Below are 21,263 nucleotides of genomic sequence, written 5' to 3'. Positions count from 1 at the left end.
TGCGAGTGTTTGAGCTATTTGCTGAGTGGGTGCTTTTCACTCAAATAGAATCTATTCAGTGATAACAGTCGTACAGCTGATAAACCCGACGCACACACCTCAAAAAAAACGGATGATAAGGGTTTATGAACTGATAATGCAATTATAATTATCTACCGCTTTTATTTAGTTACTTACAAACATAATATCAACAGTTTGTACATTTATTTGGGGACTTCAAAGGCGCCCCTTCTATGGGCCCAGGGAAGAATCTCCTTTTGGTGTCTGATGACACGGGGATTCTTGAACATGTTGTTCCGGAACTTGTCCCCAGCTCCCTCGTCGTCCATCAAACTATCCATGTTGGCATCATCAGAGCCATCGATGAGGACAATGGGCAGCAGAATGGACACAATTGGCAGTACTGGTTTACAAAGAAATACTAATTAGTATCTAATAGATAACTGAATATTCAGCGAATGACTTACTCCAGTCGCCGTGAATGAAGATCGATTGATGTAGGCTTCTGAGCGAAGGCACTGGTTTTGGGTACTTGAGCAGCTTAAGACTCTCGCTGAGCTTTTCGTGATAGTACTTGATCAAGTAATCGAACTTGGCTATCTTCAGCTCCAGTTGCGTGGAGGAGAGTATCAGGTAGAGTAGGTCCTGGGCCGGCGATGAGAAGCGACTCATTTGCAGGTCCACAAAGTAGACATCAGCCAGCTTGCCCGCCTCGTCGTATTGGTACATGAAGTTGTTGCACCAGGCATCCCCGTGATTTAGCACTCGGAACTCTCCCTCGATCTTGGGCGCGAAGGCCTGGAACATGTCCTGCGCTTGGCTGCCATAGGACTCCTGCAAATGAACACCTCTTACCATGACTGCAGTTAAGGGTATTTATGCTGTTTCCTTACCACATCCTTTGCCAAGTGTGAGGCATTGTAAAGGGGAAACGCTTCGATGTAGGCCTTCACTTGAGCGTGGCGAAACTCTTTGAAGGTGTCCTCCACGCTGCACAGATTGCGATTGTATTCCTCGGGATAGGCTCCTTTGAGCTCGAATCGCACAGCGGAAGCGGCATGAAACTGGGCCAGCTTCTCCAGAGTCGCCTCCGTATGCTGAATGTCCAAGCCATTTTGGCGGTTCACATTACTGAATCCCCGCTGGCCCAGATCCTCCAGGACGATCAGTTCCTCGTCCAACTCAACCTTTGACTCATAGTAACGTGGTCCAAAGGAAATCCTCTTGCCGACGTCCCTGTACATCTGCTCAAACTCGGGAATATATTGTCCGTAGGTCTTGCGCTCCTTATCGAAGACCTTCCAGCTGGCGACATTTTCCCGGTTTCCGGAGTTGGGCAGGATTTTTGCTATATAGCAGGTGCTCTTCTGCGAGCCATCTAGTAAAACCAAGAATTTTCAAATTAAACTTTAAAGCTAAGAGTATAATTCTAGATTCTAATGATGTGTTAGTTATAATTTTTCTCATTACTTACCATTTAATTCCAATTCAAAATGGGCTCTCAATATGAGCGTTGTGTAGTTTTCACCCTTTCCCGCCGTGGATTCCAACCGGAATGACTTTATTTTCTTGAGATCAGGAAAATCCCGTTCCAGGAATGACTCGAACTTCTGCTGATCCAGCCAGGCTGGGTTCTGATCGATGGCACTGTCCTCTTTTCCCTGAACCATTTTGTATACCGGTTGGCGTCGTTATCTGCGCAGTTTCGTGTGGGGCTGCCTTTTATGGGTATAATCACACAGAGCTTTTCAGTTGAAAGCTTTGGCTCCATTTCGCTAGATGATTAAAGTCCGTCGCTTGGGAACGCTTTTCGATCAGGGTGGACCTGTTTAGTCGGATCGGCGATAGGCCTTGATGCCAGAACCACATTCATGAACGAACGACAAGAAAAAAGCGTCTAATCAGCCGTACTAGACAACATGTATTTCTTGCTGACTGAACTTCAATGATCAGCTCTGTGCTTTTTTTTGCAGGTTCACTGTTACGGCGACTTTCTCAGCAATGACTGGCTGCCTTGACTTAATTATCTGCCTCATTATAGTGGCTCTTAAAAGTTCTGCCCCCGAATAATCAAATGCATGATGAGCCTCCAAAAGCTGTTGATACTCTGAAATCTTGTGTACAATCAACGTGTATCTTATCTAAGTTTGTAAAGGGGTATCTATTTATTGTAGAATCATCTTCAACAACATATAGCCTAGTCTTCTTCGAAGTACCCACGATTCTCCATCCAGGGCAGCAGCTCCCTGATTTGCTCCCCAAACACGGGATTCCTAAAGAGCTCTTCAATGTCGTTGACTGCGAAATCCGAGAGAACGATCGGCAGTATTTCCGTGGCAGTTTCAAATGCTGTCAAAGTCACAATTAGTTTGTAAACAAACAGATTATATGTTCTAATATGACCTACCCCAATGACCGTACTTCAGCAAATCTAATTGTAGATCCGTGAGACTGGGTTTCTTCCCCGCAAACTTTAAGATCTGCAGATCTTCAATCAACTGATCGTGATAGAACTTCACGTAGCCGTCAAATCGATTCGATTTTTCAGCTGGCACCGTGAGTAGCAAACTGAAAAGATCGTAAACAGCTGGCCCATATTTGGCAGAGTGAAAGCCACTGAAGAGCGCGTCCTTAACATTTCCAAAAGCGTCTATTTGGAGCAGCAAGTTATTCGGCCAACAGGATCCATTCAGAATGACGTTAAAGGACGTTCTCGAATCCAATATCTCGGTACCAGATTTCAGATACTTTTGAAAAGATTTCTAGGAGTAACTGGGGTTAGTGAAAGGGTATCTACAGTAAACTACGGATAATACCTACCACCTTATCTTCGTATTGTCGGGCGTCGTTCGACCGAAGGCTTTCGTGAAATCTCAATTGATACGTGCTCTTCAGTGCGGCAGCCTCTTCACCCAATTCCGAGTGCTCCCCGAGCTTTGGAAGCTCCCTAATCTTGCCGGGATTCTTTGCTATATAGGCCGCTGTTCCGGCGTGATAAGCGGCCAGTTTCGAGAGTACGCCTTCCATGGCGGTCACGGACAAACCTTTGCGGCCATTTGCCACGGAGTAACCCTTGTTTAGGATATACTCGCAGTAGATGTGGCTGGATTTCTCCTTTGCCTTGATCACTGGTGGGCCAAAGTGAACGATCATATCCGCATTTTGATAAAGCTCCTCCAGGGCAGGTAACACTACCTCCAAAATGTGACGCTCCGTTGGGAAATCCCCATTTCTGGGCACTTTTAATCCAACTAACACCGTTTCTGGTGACTTGATTAGGTAGCTCACTTGGCGTTTCTTGTTGTCTGCGGTTAGTTTATAGTTAATATAAATAGACACAAAATATTTATAATTTCTTACCTGCCAGAAGCACCTGAATATGAACACAGAGTGCCGGCTCGGCCAGTTGAGTCTCCCACTTCCACCTAAGACTCTCGATTTTTCTGAACTCTGGGATCTGCTTTACCAGGGTTTCCAAGTCCTTCTGATCCACCCAAGTCGGCAGAGAAACATCTTGGGATTGTTGTGTTGCCAGTAGTGGGTGCGACATCCTCCTGCGTTCCCGATTGCAAACTAAACTTCAAGGGAACCAAGAAAACCCAACAAGCACTTTTCATATATGTGTACACAAGAATCGATAAGTGCGTTGATAGGGAATGTGGGTTGTATGATTGAAATTTATGAAGTCAGGCAAACATGATTGTGGACTTTTGAGTTATCTTAGATAAGTCAGAAACACTCTATTAATTCGCACAAAATGAGAGCGATTCGTTTGGTTCCGACTTGCAAACTGTTTATTGGATAGTTAAGTAACTTTGAAAGCAGCTGCTATGTTTGCTCCTAAATCCCATCTATCATGACCTAATACATATTGGATTCTGCACTAATTGAGTTCGAAAAAAGTGTCGAAAAATTGCCAAAAATGCCAGAAATGGTAGCAAAATTCAATTAATTTGTCATAGCCATTTGACATGCAATGCACGAGGGGAGGGATCGGATAGTCGATCACAGTCGACGGATGAACATGGTGTTTTTCAATGGGAAGAAGTTAATATGAGCCACGTGACAGGGTCTTAATACCATATTTGAATTTTGAAGCCCTAGTCAGATTCCCACACCACAGGTGGCGGAAAGATCAACTTCAGGAGTTAAGATCGAGAGATATTTATATATGAAAGAGTTTACTAATGCGCTAATCGGCGACACGTGAGGACACTTCAAAGGCGAGGGGATGTGGCAACCACCCCGAAGGAGAGTTGTGCATACGGATGGCCATCTAATGCGGCATGAAGTGTCACAAATTCATCAAAACATATTGCACACCAAACTACCAAAACATTGCAAACGAGGGGTGCAGTCAACCCCCAGGTAGCAGCCCACTTTCCGACTTCCGAGCCCAATGTCCGTGCAATATCCGTTCCGAATTAACTTGGTCGCCGGAAAAAGGGCGCTAATCTGTTGGCGATGGGCGTTGAACGCAAAAATTCCTTGGTATTTAGCCTGGTTTCGGGGAATCCCTCAAGTGTTACACTTGTTCCTGGGTTGTCCTTGGTTAGGGGTTGCTACAATTGACTTTGAACTCCTGCCCTCCCTTCTCCCGCTTGGAATCTCCCCTCCGAGTGAGTGCCTCAATTTATTAATAATAATTTCACGCTTTGTTTGCCTTGTCCAATTTTGTATAATAGTTTTCCCTCCATTCGACGTCCGTTTAGGAAACCCCCGTGATATCTATGCAATGTGACTTCATTGGAACCACCGAATGGACCTGGGCATGTGTTGCCTTTCCAGCTGCGGAAATTCGCACGCAAATCACGACATGGTTCGCTTTGGTTTTGCCTCGGTTTTTTAGAAACAAGTGCGGGTTCTACTTAGGGGGATTATCAGGTGTACTTTGATGGTACTTTTGACTCTAAAGTCACCACCAAGTTTAGACAGCCAATTAGTTCGATTTAGTTTAATTGTCTTGCATGTCTATACCAAAGATCTTTGTTTGTTGTGAATAATTGGATCTTCTATGAAAGATACCTATTTTTGTGGTATCTCTTAGAACACTTTTTTTTGGACCATTTGAATAGGCAAATAGGTGATTGGTAAATGTTTTTTTAAATGCTTATGACCTATTGAAACGACTGCACGAATTAAAAAAAATTATGTTAGAAACAAAACAAATGCTAGTTTGTTTTCATTGTTATATGTATTTTATGTTTTTTTAATATTTCTATTGTTTTTTAAACAATATATAAAGTTTTAAGAAAACATTAGTTATCTATTATCTATTATTATTTATCCTATAACTACAATATTTGCACAAAACTGATCTGGCGAGAAACAGTATTTGCGTGTATTTGAGTATTTAAATCATTTTCCTCGATTTCCCGAGCCTAAACAACCTCACTAGGACAAACTGTGATTATAGGGAGAAGCAAAGTCGCGTTGATACGCCGCCGCAGGATGCAGATGGTGTGGATGAATAGCCGGTGGTGGCGCCTGATGGTGACCGTTCATGCTGCCATAGACATCGGACCGGGATTTGTGGGAGTTCGAGGGCGTGCCGCTCAGCAGCTCCGCCATGAAGCCGATGTAGGTGATGGCCAAGCGAAGGGTTTCGATGCGGGACAGCCGCTTCTCGTAGGCGAAAGTGGGCACCTTGCGGCGCAACTTGTCGAAGGCCTCGTTCAGGTTGAACATCCGACGGCGTTCGCGGATATTTGCGGCTCTCCGTTGAGCCATCGATGCCACACGGCGTCGCGTTTTCTTCGAGGAGCTGGAGGATCCATTGGTCCTTCCATTTGCCGACGGACGCTGGGGCACCAAAGGAGTCACTTGGGAGCGCTGCCACAGAGCTTTAGGATAGGAAAACATTTTAAGCACTTCTTCGATGGGAATTCCTTTCGAGGTACTTACACAAGTCAGTGCAGGGAAACCCGGCGATGAGCTCTTGGTAGGGAACAATGGGCGGCGGTGGAGCCTCCTGACCCCAAAGCGGCTGGAATGGCACATCCGGCATGTAGGTGGGCTGGTCACTGGGATGTGGGTGCTGCATGACTGTCTGTTGTATTGGATGTATTAGATGGTACTGCAATTGGAAGACCTTGGGTCTGTTCTGCTTGGAAGACTGTGTTGCAATAAATTCTGATTGTCCTCACGGGCTGCGAAGTCAGCTCGGTGCTGCTCCGAGTTTTGCTTATTGGATTTTCCTCCCCGGCGGATGGCAGCATCTGCTTGGAGTGGAGGCCATTTTGGATTGGCAACAGTTTGGCGCGATCCGATTGGTCGTCCTTGCTGGAGGGTGGTTGAGGTAAAATCTGATGTTCTGACTTTCCAATCTGATAGGAAGAGAAATTCCCAACTGAACACTTAAATCTTTTAACAAATTTCGAGATTTTATGATAATATTCTATGGTAGTCTATAGTAATTGAACTGTATTAAGACTGATATCCAGCCAGTTGTATAGTTTGCTTAAAAAGCCACGGCTTACAAAGTTTTGTTATATGATTATAAATTTTTATCATAACTTTCATACTCTTTAGATAAGCAAAGGACTTTATAGTTTAGCTTATCAAAATCCTACAACCGATTTCTTAGTAATGACTCCCACCCACGAAACGGTTATAAGCAGGCGGTTGATATCTATGATAATATGCAAAGCGCTTTTAGGTCCACCCGTGACACGAACCGTTTCAGGAAACTAACAAGTTGGCAACGCGGTTTTCAAACAAGTCGTAAAGGACTTTTAAATTAGAAGGCTTTCAAACAGTTTATTACAGATTTTTAAAGATTAGAATATATATTTCAAAAATGTTTGGTATAGTTGATTTTACAGTAATTTCATTAATAATTTAAGTAAATCATCTAAAGTAGTCCTAACGTTGTTATTGAATGACGCTTATCTTCAATGCTTCAATCTGTTGCATGCATTTGTTTTTGTTTATAAGTGACTCTCTGGGAGTCCTGCTCCGCATTCAGCTCTCCTGCTGAATGGAGTTCAGCGCACCTGCGCGGATAATTTCGCCGGCTTTCCGCTCGCAATCGGAATCTCGCTAAGATTGTGATGCCATGGAGATGAAAGGCATTCCCCCAATTGTGGCAAGTATTTAGCCGCGTGGCAACAGGACAGCGTCCGAGGCTTAGAATGGAATGCGCTGACAGACTGAGGTAATCCTTTGATGGGAATTTGGAGGTCTGATTCCCCGGGGGGTCGTAGCCAGCGTTCGGAGGATTTCATTGTCGCTAAACTTTTCAATGGGGCTGATTGGAAAAGGGGCTAAACACGACTTCAACTATGGGTTTGCATTTGAAAGTTCGTTTTTATGGCTCCAAATGAGGTTTCCAGTTTATTTATTTAGTTCGTTTTATGTTCCTCCAAGCCAGAGGAGTACTGCTCCTCGAGGGTGCTTCATTGTGTCAATAGCCTGAAATTGGATATGAAGTGCCTTCGATACTGTCAATCGGAGACAGACTGTCAGACTGCCAGACAGCCAGCTGCCATGAAGTGTACCCACTTTAATGGCTAAATCGAAGTTCAAAGGCGAGGGATTCCGGGTAAAAATAGTTTGGAAATTTGCATTCATTTCGATGCCAGCCATTAGACGGCGTCCGTTGGCGTGGTTTTCCAAAACAAACGAACTCCATTCCTCGATTTGTGCAACCACAAAAGGGAACTCAAGTAACAAGAAACGTCTCAGACCATTTGTTTGTCTCTGTGTCTGTGTCTGAGCACTCGCCAAGATTTATGCCCTCTGTGATGGCATTCTCAGCGCGCTTACATTATGAAAATGTAAAAAAATATAAAAATGTAAAATATGAAAATGTGGAAATTTGAATTTACTCCCCCTTCTCGTGGCGCTCTTTCTGCCATTTCCTAATTTTCCACGCAAATGCATTTTATTTATTACGCAATTTGGGGATTTGCACTGCCAGCCGCAATTGTAAGCGACATGAAAGCGCTTAGACTCCGACTCCGACTCCGGAGCGTTAAACGAGGCATTAGCCCCAGTGGATTACGGCTAATACCATTGTGTCCTGAAACGACAGCCGCTACGGGGCGTATGCGGAATATCCCAAGCCGTCCAAGCTGTTGACTGAAAGAAATATGAAATATGAAAATAAAAATAAAAAGGCTTCTTTTATGCAATGGCTAGGAATAATAACCGCATCGCATATTTATACAATAAAAAGAACACATATTCATTTTATTTTTTATTGAAATGTCACATGAATTCGTTTGAAAATTCAAGAGATCTCTCAAATTGGAGAGATTTTTGTGAATTTCCAGCAAAAACAAATCATTTTTACATGGATAACAGAGGGACCTTTTAATGTAGTTCCCCGCCGAACTGGCAGCAATTCGAAATTTTCGGTAACCATGGCAAGACAGCGACTTCTCGGCTCGATCCTAGCCAGAGTCGGAGCCCAAGTGCGGCGCAACTACCGGTCGTCATTTGTCCACGGCACTCGTCTGGAGTACGTTTCCTACAGCTCGCCGCGCAATATGATGCAGGCGCCGCCCATTGTGGTGATGCACGACCTCAATCTGTCACTGGAATCGTGGCGCCATGTGGCTCTCAATCTCAGCCAGTCAGGGCTGCGCCAGGTGATCACCGTGGATGCTCGGAACCATGGCCTCAGTCCCTACATAACCGGCCATTCGCCGATGCATCTGGCCGCCGACGTGGAGGCGCTGATGAGCCACCAGAGTCTGAACAAGATCGTGGCACTCGGACACGGCATGGGCGGTCGGGCAATGATGACACTGGCACTCACGCAGCCGCAACTCGTGGAGCGGGTCATACTGGTGGACATCACGCCGGCACCGGTGCCCAGGAACTTCTATCTCACCCGGCAGGTGTTCGAGATGATGCTCCAGGTGGCGCCCAGTATTCCGCCAAATCTATCCCTTTCCGAGGGGCGCACGTTCATCCTGCCAATCTTCCAGGATGTGGTCCACGACGCCACCGAGCTGCGCCGCATTATCTACAATCTGCGCAAGATGCAGGACAACACCTTTGGCTGGGCAGTCAATCCGCAGGCGGTGCTCAGCTCTTGGGGGGACATGATGATCAACTACGAGGCCACCTTGGGCGGACTGCGTCCTTACATGGGCGAGGTGCTGCTCATCGCCGGTTCGCAGTCGGAGTTCGTGACCACGACCAGTATTGCAGTGATGCAGAGGTACTTCCCGAATACAGTGGTACAGATTCTGGACGCAGGCCACTGTGTGTACGAGGATCAGCCGGAGCAGTTTGTGGAGCTGGTCGTGGAGTTTACTCAAACATGCTTAGTTTGTTGAAGAAACACTTCTTTGGTTATCGTGACTAAAGTGACTTTTATATATCGCTGGCATTGCTATATGGGCTCCCGTTGACTGAGTGCTGAAACTTCAGCACTCAACAGTACTCCACCGATAATTGCGCTGTCAGCAGAATGGAAACCGCAGAAAAAAGGGCTGAATGGCATGACCATTTGTAGCGGGTCTGCCCAAATCGATGGCAACTCAACGTGGCAGGCAATCGAAGCGATGTCGAGCACTCGATACGCGACTCAGGTGCTCCAAGTGGAGGCCACAAGGTTTGGAGCACAAAGGCCAATCCCTCAACCCGCCAATTTGCCAATAAAGCAGCCGAAGGTGGAGGCGAAATGCGCCACAATGCGATACAATTTAGATTTATATGCTTTGTCTGATTTATTTGTATTGGACGTGTGGGCGATGGAGACGTCTGACTGGCTTTGTGTCTGCCTCTGCTTCAAAAGTCGATAATCTGTGTGCTGGCGAGTGGGTGTTGTTCAGCTCAGCTCAGCTCAGCTCCTTCGAACAGCTTCTATTTGCTGCGTACTTTTGCTGAAATTGAGTCATGACTGAGATTTGAATGTGCAAATGTACACAGCGGCGCCTTGAAGTTGTTTGCCCGAACTTCATGCCTTTGTTCTGGCTTTAATGAGGATTACGTGAAATTTCATTATGCCTCGTAATAAATAAGTAGCAAGTCAAATAAACAGGGTCTGGCAAACACACACCACACACACACACATTCCGCAATGAATGTAGTACATGAGCATCTCAACTGGATGTGCGCACCCGAAACCATATTAAAATTTAGACACGTACACATTTTATTGCTTGTTATTTTGCTTCTCTGTGGCAGTTGCATAATCCGAAATTCCGGTGGCACTGAGCTCAACTTCCAGGGTTTTCTGCTTCCGTGCACCAGTGATTCGACCTTAACTTTATGTACCTGCTAGATTTAATAAGACAATACTATTTCGCTCAAATAGACAAATTACCTTGCTTACACCCATGCTTAAAACTATTTCAGCGGAACGGCAAATCTATGATTTATGGTTGTAATTGGATCTGGTGGACTTGGGGTCCTAGATCCCTATAAAGCCGAGTAGGAGTGCAGTAGAGTACAGTGAAACACCTAATTGCACTCAGCCCTTTGAAACGGATGGCAGCCTATGCTGAGTGCGTGCAATTCATCTCAATTAAATATGTATTACATTTTATGAATATTGATTTTCAACGCCCCACTGCCCGCCCCTCCATTAATTCGACTGTGGGCGGGATTGGGTGGCATTCAATGGGTTGGGATGAGTAGCTGTTTTCGATATCCAATGCACCTTGCGATTCGTGTCAGTTTATTCAGGCAGATTGCTGAGCTGTGCTGCGTGTTTGCTCTGCTCCGGCAGGCAGCCAATTCATTAGCTGCTCCACCAGCGCCTTTGCCTTCGCTCCAAATGGAAGCCAACGTGGAAAGACAACATGGAAGCTGCACTGTGTGTGCACTGTGCACTGTGCACTGCGAGATGCTGATGAGGAGTCATCCCTTTGGCCATGCCATGGAATGGAATGGAATACCCGAACGAATCGCAGTCATATACCAGCTTATATTCCGGGCCAATTGCTGCGCTGCGCTTTTGTCTTTTTCAATTACGGACGAGCTTCAAAGTCAAACTTTTGTGCAATTATACTGCAAGACAATTTGCCCTGTCTCGATTTTTATGAGCGCACAAAAAGTTCTTCCACCAACGGAATAGGAACTTTCCCGGCAACAGTTTCCATTTCGCTGTTGTTTTCCCTGCAAGACAGTTGATTTTTAATTTCGTGTCGGCGGTTCCCAGCTTCATTACTTCATTTCAGCGGGCGAAATATTTGACGGGTTAAAGTTAAACTTTGCCGCTTCGAAGTTGCTGAAGCTGGTGAAGATGCTGGAGCTGCTGCTGTCGAAGATGCTGACCCTCCTGCCTCAGAAATCGACGCCCCAGCGAGGGCTACTAATGAAGCTGGGGCTTCCGTACAGGACACAGGACACCGGACACCGGATCCCTGGGTCCGGAATCTGATGATAAGGTCAGCGGACTTGGTCGTAAAGAGGCGGCCATAAAAGCGAATTGCTGGTGAAAATGTTGATTTTTTTCTCTCACGAGCTGGCGACAAACGTGGCACTTTCGTTTATCAGGGTGGCCGGGTTTGAGTTCCGGTTCGGGATATTAATAAACATCTCCTCAGTGTCCACGCTCCGTTGGCAGGACATTATTCTAGACTTCCCCCGAATTCGGGTTCCTTTGTGGTCGGGGTTAATGTGGTCGGTCATTAGTGGGGTAATTGGCAGCTAATTGGCTTGATGAGTGCCGGCCATCTTGATTGGCCAGTCAGAGGATGAGTAGCGTCTTCTAAAAATATGAGCTCAAGTTGCAGATTCCAGTGGGAGTTGCTCTGCTCGAACCTCTTAAATGGAATTCAGGTGCTTCTCTGCGCCATCCCACGCTGTGAAAATGTAATCAAAGTTTGCTGATTAAAGTGAAAATGTGCAGAAATTATGAATCAATTTTCCGAAGACGATTGCAAGCGAAGTGCAAAGTCATCAGCGAGCAGCCAAAGTGCTTGGATGCATCCAGTTTTAGCCGCCAATCACGGAAATTTGCATAGTTCTCCGCGCTTTCAACTATCGACTATCAACTAGCGATGGCGAAACCAGGTCATATCTCTTGAAAGGTATGGACGTGGAAGTGCCAACCAATTTGATGGCCATATTGCATTTTTACTTTCGCCATTAATACATTTTCACTCAGCAAATTCCACATAATTGAATCAAGTTAATCCCGCGCTGTCGATTTTATTTAAAATATTTTCATTGGCAGCAAACGGTTGATATGTTGGTTTTTATGTGCAGTAATGATATTGTTAATACTTTGGATTATATTATGATGTGGAAAAAATGATTACGTATTGTGTATCACAATACAGCACATCACAGTTTTTCTGATCCAAAAGTAATGAAAATAAATGGCTTACCATTTGATTGAATTGGAAAACTATGGCCGCCAAGTAGGCCACTACACAATCTATCAGAGAAACTTAGACCCGGAACTCAGTTCATTTTTATACTCCTAGTCTCCTGGATGTTATCAAAGATTTCAGTAGTTTTTAAAGGAATCGGTTCGTGTTTGATCAGCAGTCAAGGCCCCACAACCAGGAGTTTTACCTATATTTTTTACCTACCATGGATAGCACGTCAGCCAGCGTAGTGTATGCCAATTCTTTTTACGCTCCAAATTACCCGGACACCCAGCAGCCACAGCCACAGCCACCGCCACCGCCACAGCTGCAGGGTCAGCACCAGAGTCAGATGTTCCACGCCAGCTTCATGGTCAGATCCGCACTGGGTTCTGGATTGGGCTTGGGTCTCGGACCTGCCCCCAATCCCCAGGCAAGTGCCAGTTCCGGCCTGAGTCCCAGAGGCATGTACAGTGATCTCTACCGCTTCGAGGACGGAAGCGGCGATGCCAGCGGATCCTTGCTGTTGGGCCAGGAGGATGACCACTTCTGCGGTGGCGAGGCGGACCAGCAGTTGGTGGCCAGCACGGCATCCTCATGCCCGACGACTTCGGGCGAGTCCGTGAGCATGGACACTGAGCCGGAGCCAGAACAGGAACTGCAGATGAACCAAGGCGAGTTGGAGGAGCAGGCAGAGATGAACGAAATGGAGGACCTGGACGAGCTTGCAGAGGAGGGTACTGACCAGCTGAGGCTGCCGCACTCACCCTGCATGGGTGGCAACACATCCTACATGGTGTTCCCGCGCACCACCGCCGACTACATGCCCCGGCTGCCGCTCCCGCGCCATTGTCCGTACATAAACATCGGTCAGGAGCAGTATGTGATCCAGGCGGAAACGGTGTTCGTGCTGGGCATGCGCCTCAATGTGACCAAGAACGACATCATCCTGTTCTTCGGCAAACTGGGCGTGATCAAGATGGACGAGTCGACCAACAAGCCGAAGATCTTCGTCTACAAGAACAAGATGACGGGACGCTCCAAGGGTGAAGCCACCATTACCTACGTGAGTCCATTCTCCGCACAGGCGGCGATCAGTTGTCTGAGTGGGGCCAAGTTCATGGGCCAGGTACTCACCGTGCTGCCCGCCTACCTGTCCACCCGGAGGGGCAGTGTCCGGTACAGCTATCCGCGGGAGCTCAACTCGCCGGAGCACCAACGTCGCCAGCGGGCGCTGAAGTGGAAGCCGGCCAGCGACAACTGGGTGTGCATGCTCTGCCGGAACAGCAACTTCGTCTGGCGTTCCAGCTGCAATCGCTGCCAGGCGGACAAAGTGGTCGCTGTGCAGAGCAACGGCGCGAGTAGCTGGACGGGATCAGGCGGAGGAGCCGCTAGCCCGCGTCGTTGGCGGCCACAGAGGAACGACTGGCTGTGCAAGCTATGCTTCAATATGAATTTCTGGTACCGGGCGAAGTGCAATCGCTGCCACGCCTCGCGTTCCGATGAAACGCAGAGCTCCGAGTCGTCGGAGGAGGAGGACACCTGGGAGCTGCTGCTGAATCCTCCATGTGCCGAGTAGAAACAGTGCCTGCGTTTACTCGATTCGCGTACTCCTGTCCACCTCGTTCTGTCTGTATCCATACATGTTGCCTGTTTTGTGTATCCGCATCTGTTTGTACGCATCGTCTGTTGACGAAGGACACTTCTGCCTTCCTCATCCTGCCCCTCCCGGCCCCCTAAAAATTTCAAGTGATTGGAACGCGGACTGCGTCGTGGTATCCGATTGAATTAAATCGATTCGATTTCGACTTTGGAGCTTTGGAGCCTTGTGCGCCATCCAGCAACAGCAAGAATAGCCAAGAACAAAAGACCCCTAAATTCCTGTTAATGTCCGTCTTAAAAGAGGCATTTGAATGCAATGCTACCATAGCCATTCTTTGTCCCAGAGATCCTGAGATTGTGGCACGATGCAGCTTGCTGAATGGTAATCCACTTAATCCGGGTAACTGAATATTTTACCCAGGCACAAAAGGCAAACCACCGGACTCACCTGGCCAGCTCTAAACGTTTAATGAATTTATTTACTTTCCCGACGCCCGACGCCCGCAGTCAGTGGCTCAGTGGCTCAGTGGCTCATTGGCTCTGTGGAACTGCACTGAAAATCGAAATATTAGTTTCTATGAAGTCTAAATTGTTTAATAAAATTTGTCTTCTATTCATGTATTTACAGAAAGGGTCAAGTGTATGGTATTAAAATCAACTCAACCCAACTCAACTCAACTCAACTAACTCCCAATGAAATTTAAACATTTTGAATCCCAGAGCTAATACTGCCAGTCCGATGCAGCTGACCATTTTTCCTTGTGCAGTGGCATCAAGCCACTTGAATCCATGTCCCACAAGTCGCTGGGCAGCCTTCTCGTCCTTCTCGTCCTTCTCCTCCTCTCCCCCCATCCGCCTCATCCCTTCCTGTCATGTGATTTAATCAAACTTTGCGTCAGCCAAATCTGTGCCACAACAGCTTGGCTGGATGGTGGATGGTGCGGCAGGTGAGTTGCTCTTTTGGCTGCACCCGCAGTTGTGGCTGCCTGTCGCCCTTCGTCCTGCCACATGCCACGCCCCCTGCGCCATTCACCTGCCCACCAGAGGCGGCGCCAGGCAGACTTTGTGTTGTGCATTTACTTTGCACTTTCTTCCACGCGAGCGGAGAAGGCACCTGGCGGGAGCTGTGTGCCCGGAGTCCATCGTCCGCAGTCCATAGTCCACAGTCCATAGTCCACAGTCCATAGTCGGTGGTGCCTGGTCTGCCGCCTGCGGGGTATTTGCGTAGCTGCAGGTGTTGCTCCGTCCGCTGCTGCTGCTGCGGCTGCTCCTCCTCCTGGCCGAAAGCCCAACCCAGCCTGGTAGACCACCAAGCCCGCCCACAGTGTCGCCGATTTAAGTGGCAGCCGGGGAGCAAATGCAATAAACACCATTAGCTGCAACGACTCCGTTGGTCGTCGCTTGTTGGTCGCTGGTTGTTGGGCGTCGTCGCTCCGTGCGGGTTTTGCGCCCAGTTATCCTCTGGCCGGGAAAGTTCACTGCGAACTGGGCCATCAAGGTACGAGTTAGTGGGTGGTTCGAGTATGGGGATTCTGGGGAAATGTTGCCGCATCAAAATGCAAACGCGAAAGGCGAAAAGAGTCTTAAGTGAATTGAATGGAAAACTTTCAAACTGCGGGCGCCATCAACTTTCGGTGCAAGCGGGTGGCGGAAAGTTTCTGAAGCCTGATTTGTTTATAGTTTTCAAGATTGTCGACTTTTGTGACCCATTTTAGCCTTCACTTCAACATAATTACCCCAACTTGGTTAAACTTGGCCACATTTTCAGTGCCAATTTTATTGCAATGTAATTTATAAAATTGGTAAGTAGGCCTAGAAAATACCTAACAACTCAAAGACAGTTAAACAGAATACAAGGCACAGAACCTAACACAAAAACTATAAATAAATAAACACAATGCAGAAAACTTATGCACCAAATACGAAGAAGACCAAATCCAAGAGGAAGTATGCCTTTGGCATTGGTTTCGATAGGAAATCCTTGGAGTTGGACGAGCGAACGACCAGCAATCGCGACTATGGATTGAAAAGTACCAAGGGAATTGGCACCCCATATCCGCAAAAACAACCGAAATTGGATCATTCCGTGCTAGCGGCCAAATTGGAGTCGGAAAGCATGACCCGAGCGGTATTAAGCGAGACCTCGGTGGGCAGCTCCCCGGAACCAAAATTGGAATCCATGGGTGCACCCGATCCCACGTTTGAGATGAGGCGAAAGCTGTTCGACGAGGGCGAGTTCACCATCTGCAAGGGTCGCAAGCTGAGCCTGGACTTCCATCATACAGACGAGAATCAAAACCAAGTGTTAAACCAAACGTCGAAGGCCACCGATAACTTTCCCTATAGCAATTACATGGATCTGAAGAACTTCTGCGACCAGCACAACATTAAATTATTATAAAGCGTTCTGCATTGCTGTCAGCGAATTAGGAGCGGGAATGAAGTGCAGGAGTCGGGAATTCCATCTCCGCATCTCCACCATCTCCACCATCTGTCCCACTTGAAAGTGTCACTCACGGAGGATAAATGGTGCCAAGTGCAGCGGAAAAACCAGGATGCAAGTGAGAGTGAAGTGGTCCGACTGGCAGATACCTGCTACGCAGTTCGTTCTTGCTAAACGCTTTTCCAACTCCAAAGAATTACCGGGTACTTACATTTAGAAACTTTAAAGCCCCCTGTCACGCTTACTAATAAAATGGTCTTATAAAGGTTTAGTAAAATATATTTGTTTTCTTCTAATAAAAACTATAAAACATGGGAAACATGACACTAAAGTTTTAATAATAACTTACTATTCAAAATAGAGAGACATCAACAGAAGTGAAACCTTTACAATGTTCTTCAACTGATTTGTCTGAAATCTGTTTCTGGAATACTTAGCACCCGAGTACTTTGTGCATACCTCTTCGGGATTTCCAGGACGCAGGCACAAAGACAGAAATCCACTTGGCCTCACCCACAACATCCCATCCCAGGACTACGCCGCCTTGCAGCTTCTGCGGTTCATTGTACTTTACGAGCATTTTCAGCGTGCTAAGCTCGCGACTTCCGCGTGTTTTTGCCGTGCTTTCCGGCTGCCATTTTGTTGCGTTTTTGCGCGAATCCCGCTGCTATCCAGCTTTCATCCTCTTTGTGGCACCGGGCACGGAAAGCATCGAACAATGGCAACATGCAACGGTGTGAGCGGCGGCGCTGAAATGTTTGGCTGTGAATTATGGCGGCGGAGATCGACACCGTTTCTAAGCTCCGATTGGCGTGGCTGTGACATTTTCGAAGGTTCGCTGCATTCGCGCATATCGCGTATACGCAGCGTTGTGCTGTTTCGGTTTCGGTTCGGTTTCTGGCTGTCATATTGCCAACGACACGCCTGGGAAGTCCTGGAGTTCGGGAAGTTCGGGAAGTTTCGGGAGGCGGGAAATCAGGGAATCAGAAGCCCCAACTCCAGACCCACTATTCTGTCTATTTTGGTCTGTGGTCGCCGGGGCCCCCAAAAAGTTGGCCGGACACAAAGTCGCACAGTCGTGGCCAGCAACAAAAACGGATGCCCTGACAGCTGTTCGTGTTTTTCGGTCGCTCTGGTGTGGCCTGGAAAAACTGCGAAGAGAGCAAACAGCGAACAGAGCAAACAGTGAACAGCAAATTGGCAAAGGCCGTCACATTAGCGCCATTTTCCACTCTGCGGTCATAATTCACTGAAATTAATTGTCGCATTCGAGTTTTGTGCGGTCGCGCTGTGAGCAACTTTGGCGGCTATTTTTCTGGTCTCCTCCTGACTCCTGGCTCCGATTTGCAGTCCTTCGAGTCCCCGGGGTGCTGTAAATATGCTTTGGCTATTCGACTTGTATTTAAGTTCTTTGCCCAGCAAGCGGAAATCGTTAAAGAGCTGAATTCGCGGGCATTAAGCGAATTTGTCTACATTTAAATCAAAGCCTTCCACTTGAGGAACCTCGCAAGCTTGCCAAAAGTATTTGGCCGGATCGTCGGAGTTAGGCTGGATGCCAAGGGTTCTTCGCCAGCAATGTCCTCCCAGGCATACCGCTCCTAATTTCTGGCCAGCTGAAAAAAAGGGCAAAAATTATGCAAAACATAATAATAAAATTTAATAAAAAATACCGGAACAATTCCCTGGATTGTCCCAATGTGTAGTGCCTGCCGCTAATGCTGCAACATTTTATGCAAATACTTTTTCGAGTGGCCCCGGTCCAGAAAGTGGACCCGAATCTCCAACAGAACGCCGCCCGTTTTTCCGCTTCAGCTTTCCAGCTATCTTTATCAGGTATTTGTTTATGCAGCTGCCAAGTGGAGGCTTATTTTATTACATTTCTTCGGGGACTTGCCGTTGCCGTTTATACAAATGGCTTTCGAAATAGGCAAGTAAGTACTTGGTAAGTAAATTTCGGGCACCACCTGCCTGCGCTTGTCTTCAATCGGCTGCCTCGCTGGCACATGGAAATAAGTTGGGAGACAACGATGTCATTCAGGGAGGACTAAACAAAAAGTTGAAAACTTTGCTTTGTTTTATTTGTTTCGGGTTATAAAATGAAACGAATGTAGGCAAATTTCAGGGCGCGTGGCGCCATCAGCCACGCCCATTTGGGGCAAAGCGGGGGCGAATTAAAGCTGGAGTTCCATACAATGGGTTTATAATAAAGATGTTGTGACAAGTACTAAGCTCATTTTCAATGTTTAAACTGTAGTACCGAAACAATAACTATAAGAAAAGAAAATAGATGGTAATGTGAAATCTCTATAAAACCTACAAGATTATGATTGTAAATGAACACTTTTATTTGTCCGAATCACCACGACTTCTTTTGCCCCCTTTGTGTGCCACTTTAAACCCCATGGCCATAATTTCGGGGAAAAATCTAGGGGCTTAGCCCACAGTAAACCCACTGCCGATCCAAACGCCCCCGGAAACAATAAAATTGCCGCGTTCACAATGTGCCCCGAATAAAAAGTGCTTATTACGTATAGCCGTATAGTTGACTACGGCCTTTTGTCGGCAAACAGCGGAAGCTGCGGCAACAATTGAAATAAATGAATTGGGGTAAAGGATTGCTGGGCAAACATAAAGCGGAATTACTCGGAATTACTGGGAAGGGTTGGGATTTGGCCCGATTAAGGATTACATTTTGACATTCCAAGAGGAGGCTAACGCAGCCACTTTACAGTCACTCCTTATTGTTTATGCCCCCGCAAAGTCTGGGAAGGCAATACATCAATGTTAAAGTGAAATTTGGAAAATAAAAAAGCAGCTGCACTCACTCCTTTCATATCCTCCGGTTTTCTGTTTCGATGGCAACTCGCAACTAAGCCAATTTCAGAGCCCACCGGCTGGGAGGCCAGAGAAGCTGGCACCTATTTCAAACTCAATTAAACACGAAAAGGCCAGAGAGTCGACATCCTAAGCCCCACTCCCCAACTGCTCCACCACATCCCAGTTCCAGTTCCAAACCCAAAGCTCCAGCCTGGGTTTTTCATTCGGTGTGTCATGAAATTCAGCACGGTGGACACAGCTGTTCTTTATGTGGCTGCCACCGATGGTGGCAAGTGAGAGAGTGGGCGAGTGGCAGCATGGGAAAGTGGGTTTATTGTGAATGCAGTCTGCCCGGTTGGATTAAATATTTGAATACAGTTGCCAGCGTGTCCTGGCCGGGTGTTTCAATTTCAACTCATTTAAAGGGCTTCAAGCCACGTTCACCCACACGTCCTTGCGACTGCGACTAAATAAAGAGCTCTTGGTCAGCACCGAAACTTTTAATAAGAGTTTGGCAGACTGTAACCTTGTTATTGGGGAATGTGTAATTTTACATAAAATTAAAATCAATTAGGCTAGGAACTGAAGCTTCTCAGTATTTTGGAAATCTCCTTGTGCGCTAGTCCAGGACTTTAATTTTATAGGGATTCAATCGCCTTAGATATTTCCAAAGTTATTTTTGTAATGGGGTCCTATTTCAGGCATACTACAAAGTACCTTACCTGCACATACCCATCCATTCCTATCTGCTTGAATCCTTCTTATGGCCCAGGCGGGCCATCCTTTGGCATGGCATTTAAGTTCGCCCCTTCGAAATCAGCAAAACAAGCACAGACAACTCCATATCAACAAAAAGCACACAAACACAATGCCGATTAGAATGTTTGCTGTGTTCCGGTCATTTGCATACATTTCCCATATTCGGGCCGTGCCAAACGAGCATACATACACAGATTCGGGAACATGGATACGTGGGCACATGGCCACTTGGACATTGGGACATTGGGACACTGGGACACTAGGACACGTGGACACGTGGACACCTTTTTGACCCATCCAGCTTTGCATTCAAATTCGTTAAGTGACCCGCATGGTGACCATGCATAATTAGAACCAGTTTGGGGCCTTGTCGTTGTTATGGCCCAAATATTTGGCTTGTAAATTGATTTCGCTTCGGAAGTTATTGTGTCATGTGTGAAATCCTGTGACAGAATCAAGGATGTCACGGGACAGCAAATTTTAGAACTCATCAAAGTCAGTGCCATGCTTTTGCAATAAAGTTTGCACTATTGTTCCAACCTTTAAACTCGGCATTTCCCCTTTTATTTCAGTGAACCAATTAGTTGGAAAATTCACCATTCGTAAGGGATGCATTTATTTCTTTTTTCCCAAGTAGTGTGGAATTTTGTTTGCGTGATGTGCACGCATATTTGATAAAATGTTTATAATTGGCAGTATGTGACAAAACAAATTGAATTTCTTTTATACTTCCGTTGGCATATTTTAAATATTAATTAGCATAAAAACTTAAATTGAATAATTAAATTGAATAATTAATTAGGGCTGATGCCCTAATGGTCGAAACAATAATGATTTTTATATACTTATATTTTTTTATGAAATTTCTTCTTCTGTTGCTTGTCAGGCAGACAATCATAAATTCGAGCTGATTGCCAAATACGTACACCTGGTCGTCGATGCTTTTTTTAGCCACGAAAAACAGAACAATTATTTGGGAGTCAACCAACCAGCCCACATCGAATCCCATCCAGAGTCCATCCAATTCCCATACCATTTCCATTTCTGATTTCCGATCCCAATGCGAAATGTCCTTTGGCTGACCAGTGCGCTGTGGAGCGGAAAGCTTGCCAATTATTGTGTGCAAAGTCCATAAATAATACGGCTGGCATTGATGCAGAGGGCGGTGTGTATGTGTGTGTGTGTGTGTGTGTGAGTGTGCTGTGCTGAAGATTCACGGAGTGCTCCAAATGATGCCACTTGCATTGAGTGAGCAGCTTCCTGCCCCGCTTGCCCCCGCTCCTAATCTAATCTACATTTATGCCGCCTGGCCTCCCGGAAAGCAGCTTCTTCTCCGCTACTCCGGCTACTGCCTACTGCCTACTGCC

General features: G+C 46.5%; 6 protein-coding genes across 7 annotated transcripts; 3 read left to right on the top strand and 3 right to left on the bottom strand.

Moving 5' to 3' along the window:
* Positions 1 to 122: 122 nt before the first annotated feature.
* Positions 123 to 1,703, bottom strand: LOC122619184. The gene is made up of 4 exons (XM_043795941.1): positions 1,475 to 1,703; positions 894 to 1,378; positions 468 to 834; positions 123 to 403 (listed from the first exon to the last, which is right to left on the bottom strand). Exons 1-4 carry the CDS (start codon positions 1,668 to 1,670, stop codon positions 204 to 206), a joined length of 1,248 nt encoding a protein of 415 aa, XP_043651876.1. The 5' UTR covers positions 1,671 to 1,703; the 3' UTR covers positions 123 to 203.
* A 494-nt stretch (positions 1,704 to 2,197) lies between these two features.
* LOC122621684 lies at positions 2,198 to 3,550 on the bottom strand. The gene is made up of 4 exons (XM_043799631.1): positions 3,361 to 3,550; positions 2,821 to 3,305; positions 2,408 to 2,762; positions 2,198 to 2,349 (listed from the first exon to the last, which is right to left on the bottom strand). Exons 1-4 carry the CDS (start codon positions 3,548 to 3,550, stop codon positions 2,198 to 2,200), a joined length of 1,182 nt encoding a protein of 393 aa, XP_043655566.1.
* A 1,844-nt stretch (positions 3,551 to 5,394) lies between these two features.
* On the bottom strand, positions 5,395 to 6,043 carry LOC122621823 (protein Fer3). Its single transcript, XM_043799814.1, has 2 exons — positions 5,905 to 6,043; positions 5,395 to 5,843 (listed from the first exon to the last, which is right to left on the bottom strand). The coding sequence occupies exons 1-2, from the start codon at positions 6,041 to 6,043 to the stop codon at positions 5,395 to 5,397; spliced, it is 588 nt and encodes a 195-aa protein (XP_043655749.1).
* Positions 6,044 to 8,218: 2,175 nt separating this feature from the next.
* On the top strand, positions 8,219 to 9,662 carry LOC122620999 (protein ABHD11). The gene has a single exon (XM_043798710.1). It carries the CDS (start codon positions 8,367 to 8,369, stop codon positions 9,288 to 9,290), a length of 924 nt encoding a protein of 307 aa, XP_043654645.1. The 5' UTR covers positions 8,219 to 8,366; the 3' UTR covers positions 9,291 to 9,662.
* A 2,649-nt stretch (positions 9,663 to 12,311) lies between these two features.
* Positions 12,312 to 14,508, top strand: LOC122620520. Of its 2 annotated transcripts, XM_043798018.1 has the most exons (2): positions 12,312 to 12,437; positions 12,510 to 14,508. In XM_043798018.1, the coding sequence occupies exon 2, from the start codon at positions 12,628 to 12,630 to the stop codon at positions 13,852 to 13,854; it is 1,227 nt and encodes a 408-aa protein (XP_043653953.1). In that variant the 5' UTR covers positions 12,312 to 12,437; positions 12,510 to 12,627; the 3' UTR covers positions 13,855 to 14,508. The 2 variants fall into 2 exon arrangements, with proteins under 2 accessions (XP_043653953.1, XP_043653952.1); XM_043798017.1 differs by having other exon boundaries at positions 12,358 to 14,508.
* Positions 14,509 to 15,696: 1,188 nt separating this feature from the next.
* On the top strand, positions 15,697 to 16,597 carry LOC122621393. Its single transcript, XM_043799239.1, has one exon. It carries the CDS (start codon positions 15,775 to 15,777, stop codon positions 16,276 to 16,278), a length of 504 nt encoding a protein of 167 aa, XP_043655174.1. The 5' UTR covers positions 15,697 to 15,774; the 3' UTR covers positions 16,279 to 16,597.
* Positions 16,598 to 21,263: the final 4,666 nt, after the last annotated feature.

The sequence above is a fragment of the Drosophila teissieri genome, chromosome 3R (assembly GCF_016746235.2).
Source record: "Drosophila teissieri strain GT53w chromosome 3R, Prin_Dtei_1.1, whole genome shotgun sequence".
In the NCBI taxonomy this organism is placed as follows: domain Eukaryota; kingdom Metazoa; phylum Arthropoda; class Insecta; order Diptera; family Drosophilidae; genus Drosophila; species Drosophila teissieri.
This window is presented reverse-complemented; position numbering and strand designations above follow the sequence as displayed.

Excerpts from the sequence above, each read along its gene's own strand:
- LOC122620999 (XM_043798710.1), top strand. The coding sequence starts at position 8,367 with ATGGCAAGACAGCGACTTCTCGGCTCGATCCTAGCCAGAGTCGGAGCC.
- LOC122621684 (XM_043799631.1), bottom strand. The coding sequence starts at position 3,550 with ATGTCGCACCCACTACTGGCAACACAACAATCCCAAGATGTTTCTCTG. Across the intron at positions 2,763-2,820 it reads GACAATACGAAGATAAGGTG|AAATCTTTTCAAAAGTATCT; the intron begins GTAGGTATTATC and ends AGTTACTCCTAG. Across the intron at positions 2,350-2,407 it reads GCTGAAGTACGGTCATTGGG|CATTTGAAACTGCCACGGAA; the intron begins GTAGGTCATATT and ends TGACTTTGACAG.
- LOC122619184 (XM_043795941.1), bottom strand. The coding sequence starts at position 1,670 with ATGGTTCAGGGAAAAGAGGACAGTGCCATCGATCAGAACCCAGCCTGG. Across the intron at positions 1,379-1,474 it reads TTTTGAATTGGAATTAAATG|ATGGCTCGCAGAAGAGCACC; the intron begins GTAAGTAATGAG and ends TGGTTTTACTAG. Across the intron at positions 835-893 it reads CACACTTGGCAAAGGATGTG|GAGTCCTATGGCAGCCAAGC; the intron begins GTAAGGAAACAG and ends GTTCATTTGCAG.
- LOC122621823 (XM_043799814.1), bottom strand. The coding sequence starts at position 6,043 with ATGCAGCACCCACATCCCAGTGACCAGCCCACCTACATGCCGGATGTG. Across the intron at positions 5,844-5,904 it reads GTTTCCCTGCACTGACTTGT|CTCTGTGGCAGCGCTCCCAA; the intron begins GTAAGTACCTCG and ends CCTATCCTAAAG.
- LOC122620520 (XM_043798017.1), top strand. The coding sequence starts at position 12,502 with ATGGATAGCACGTCAGCCAGCGTAGTGTATGCCAATTCTTTTTACGCT.
- LOC122621393 (XM_043799239.1), top strand. The coding sequence starts at position 15,775 with ATGCAGAAAACTTATGCACCAAATACGAAGAAGACCAAATCCAAGAGG.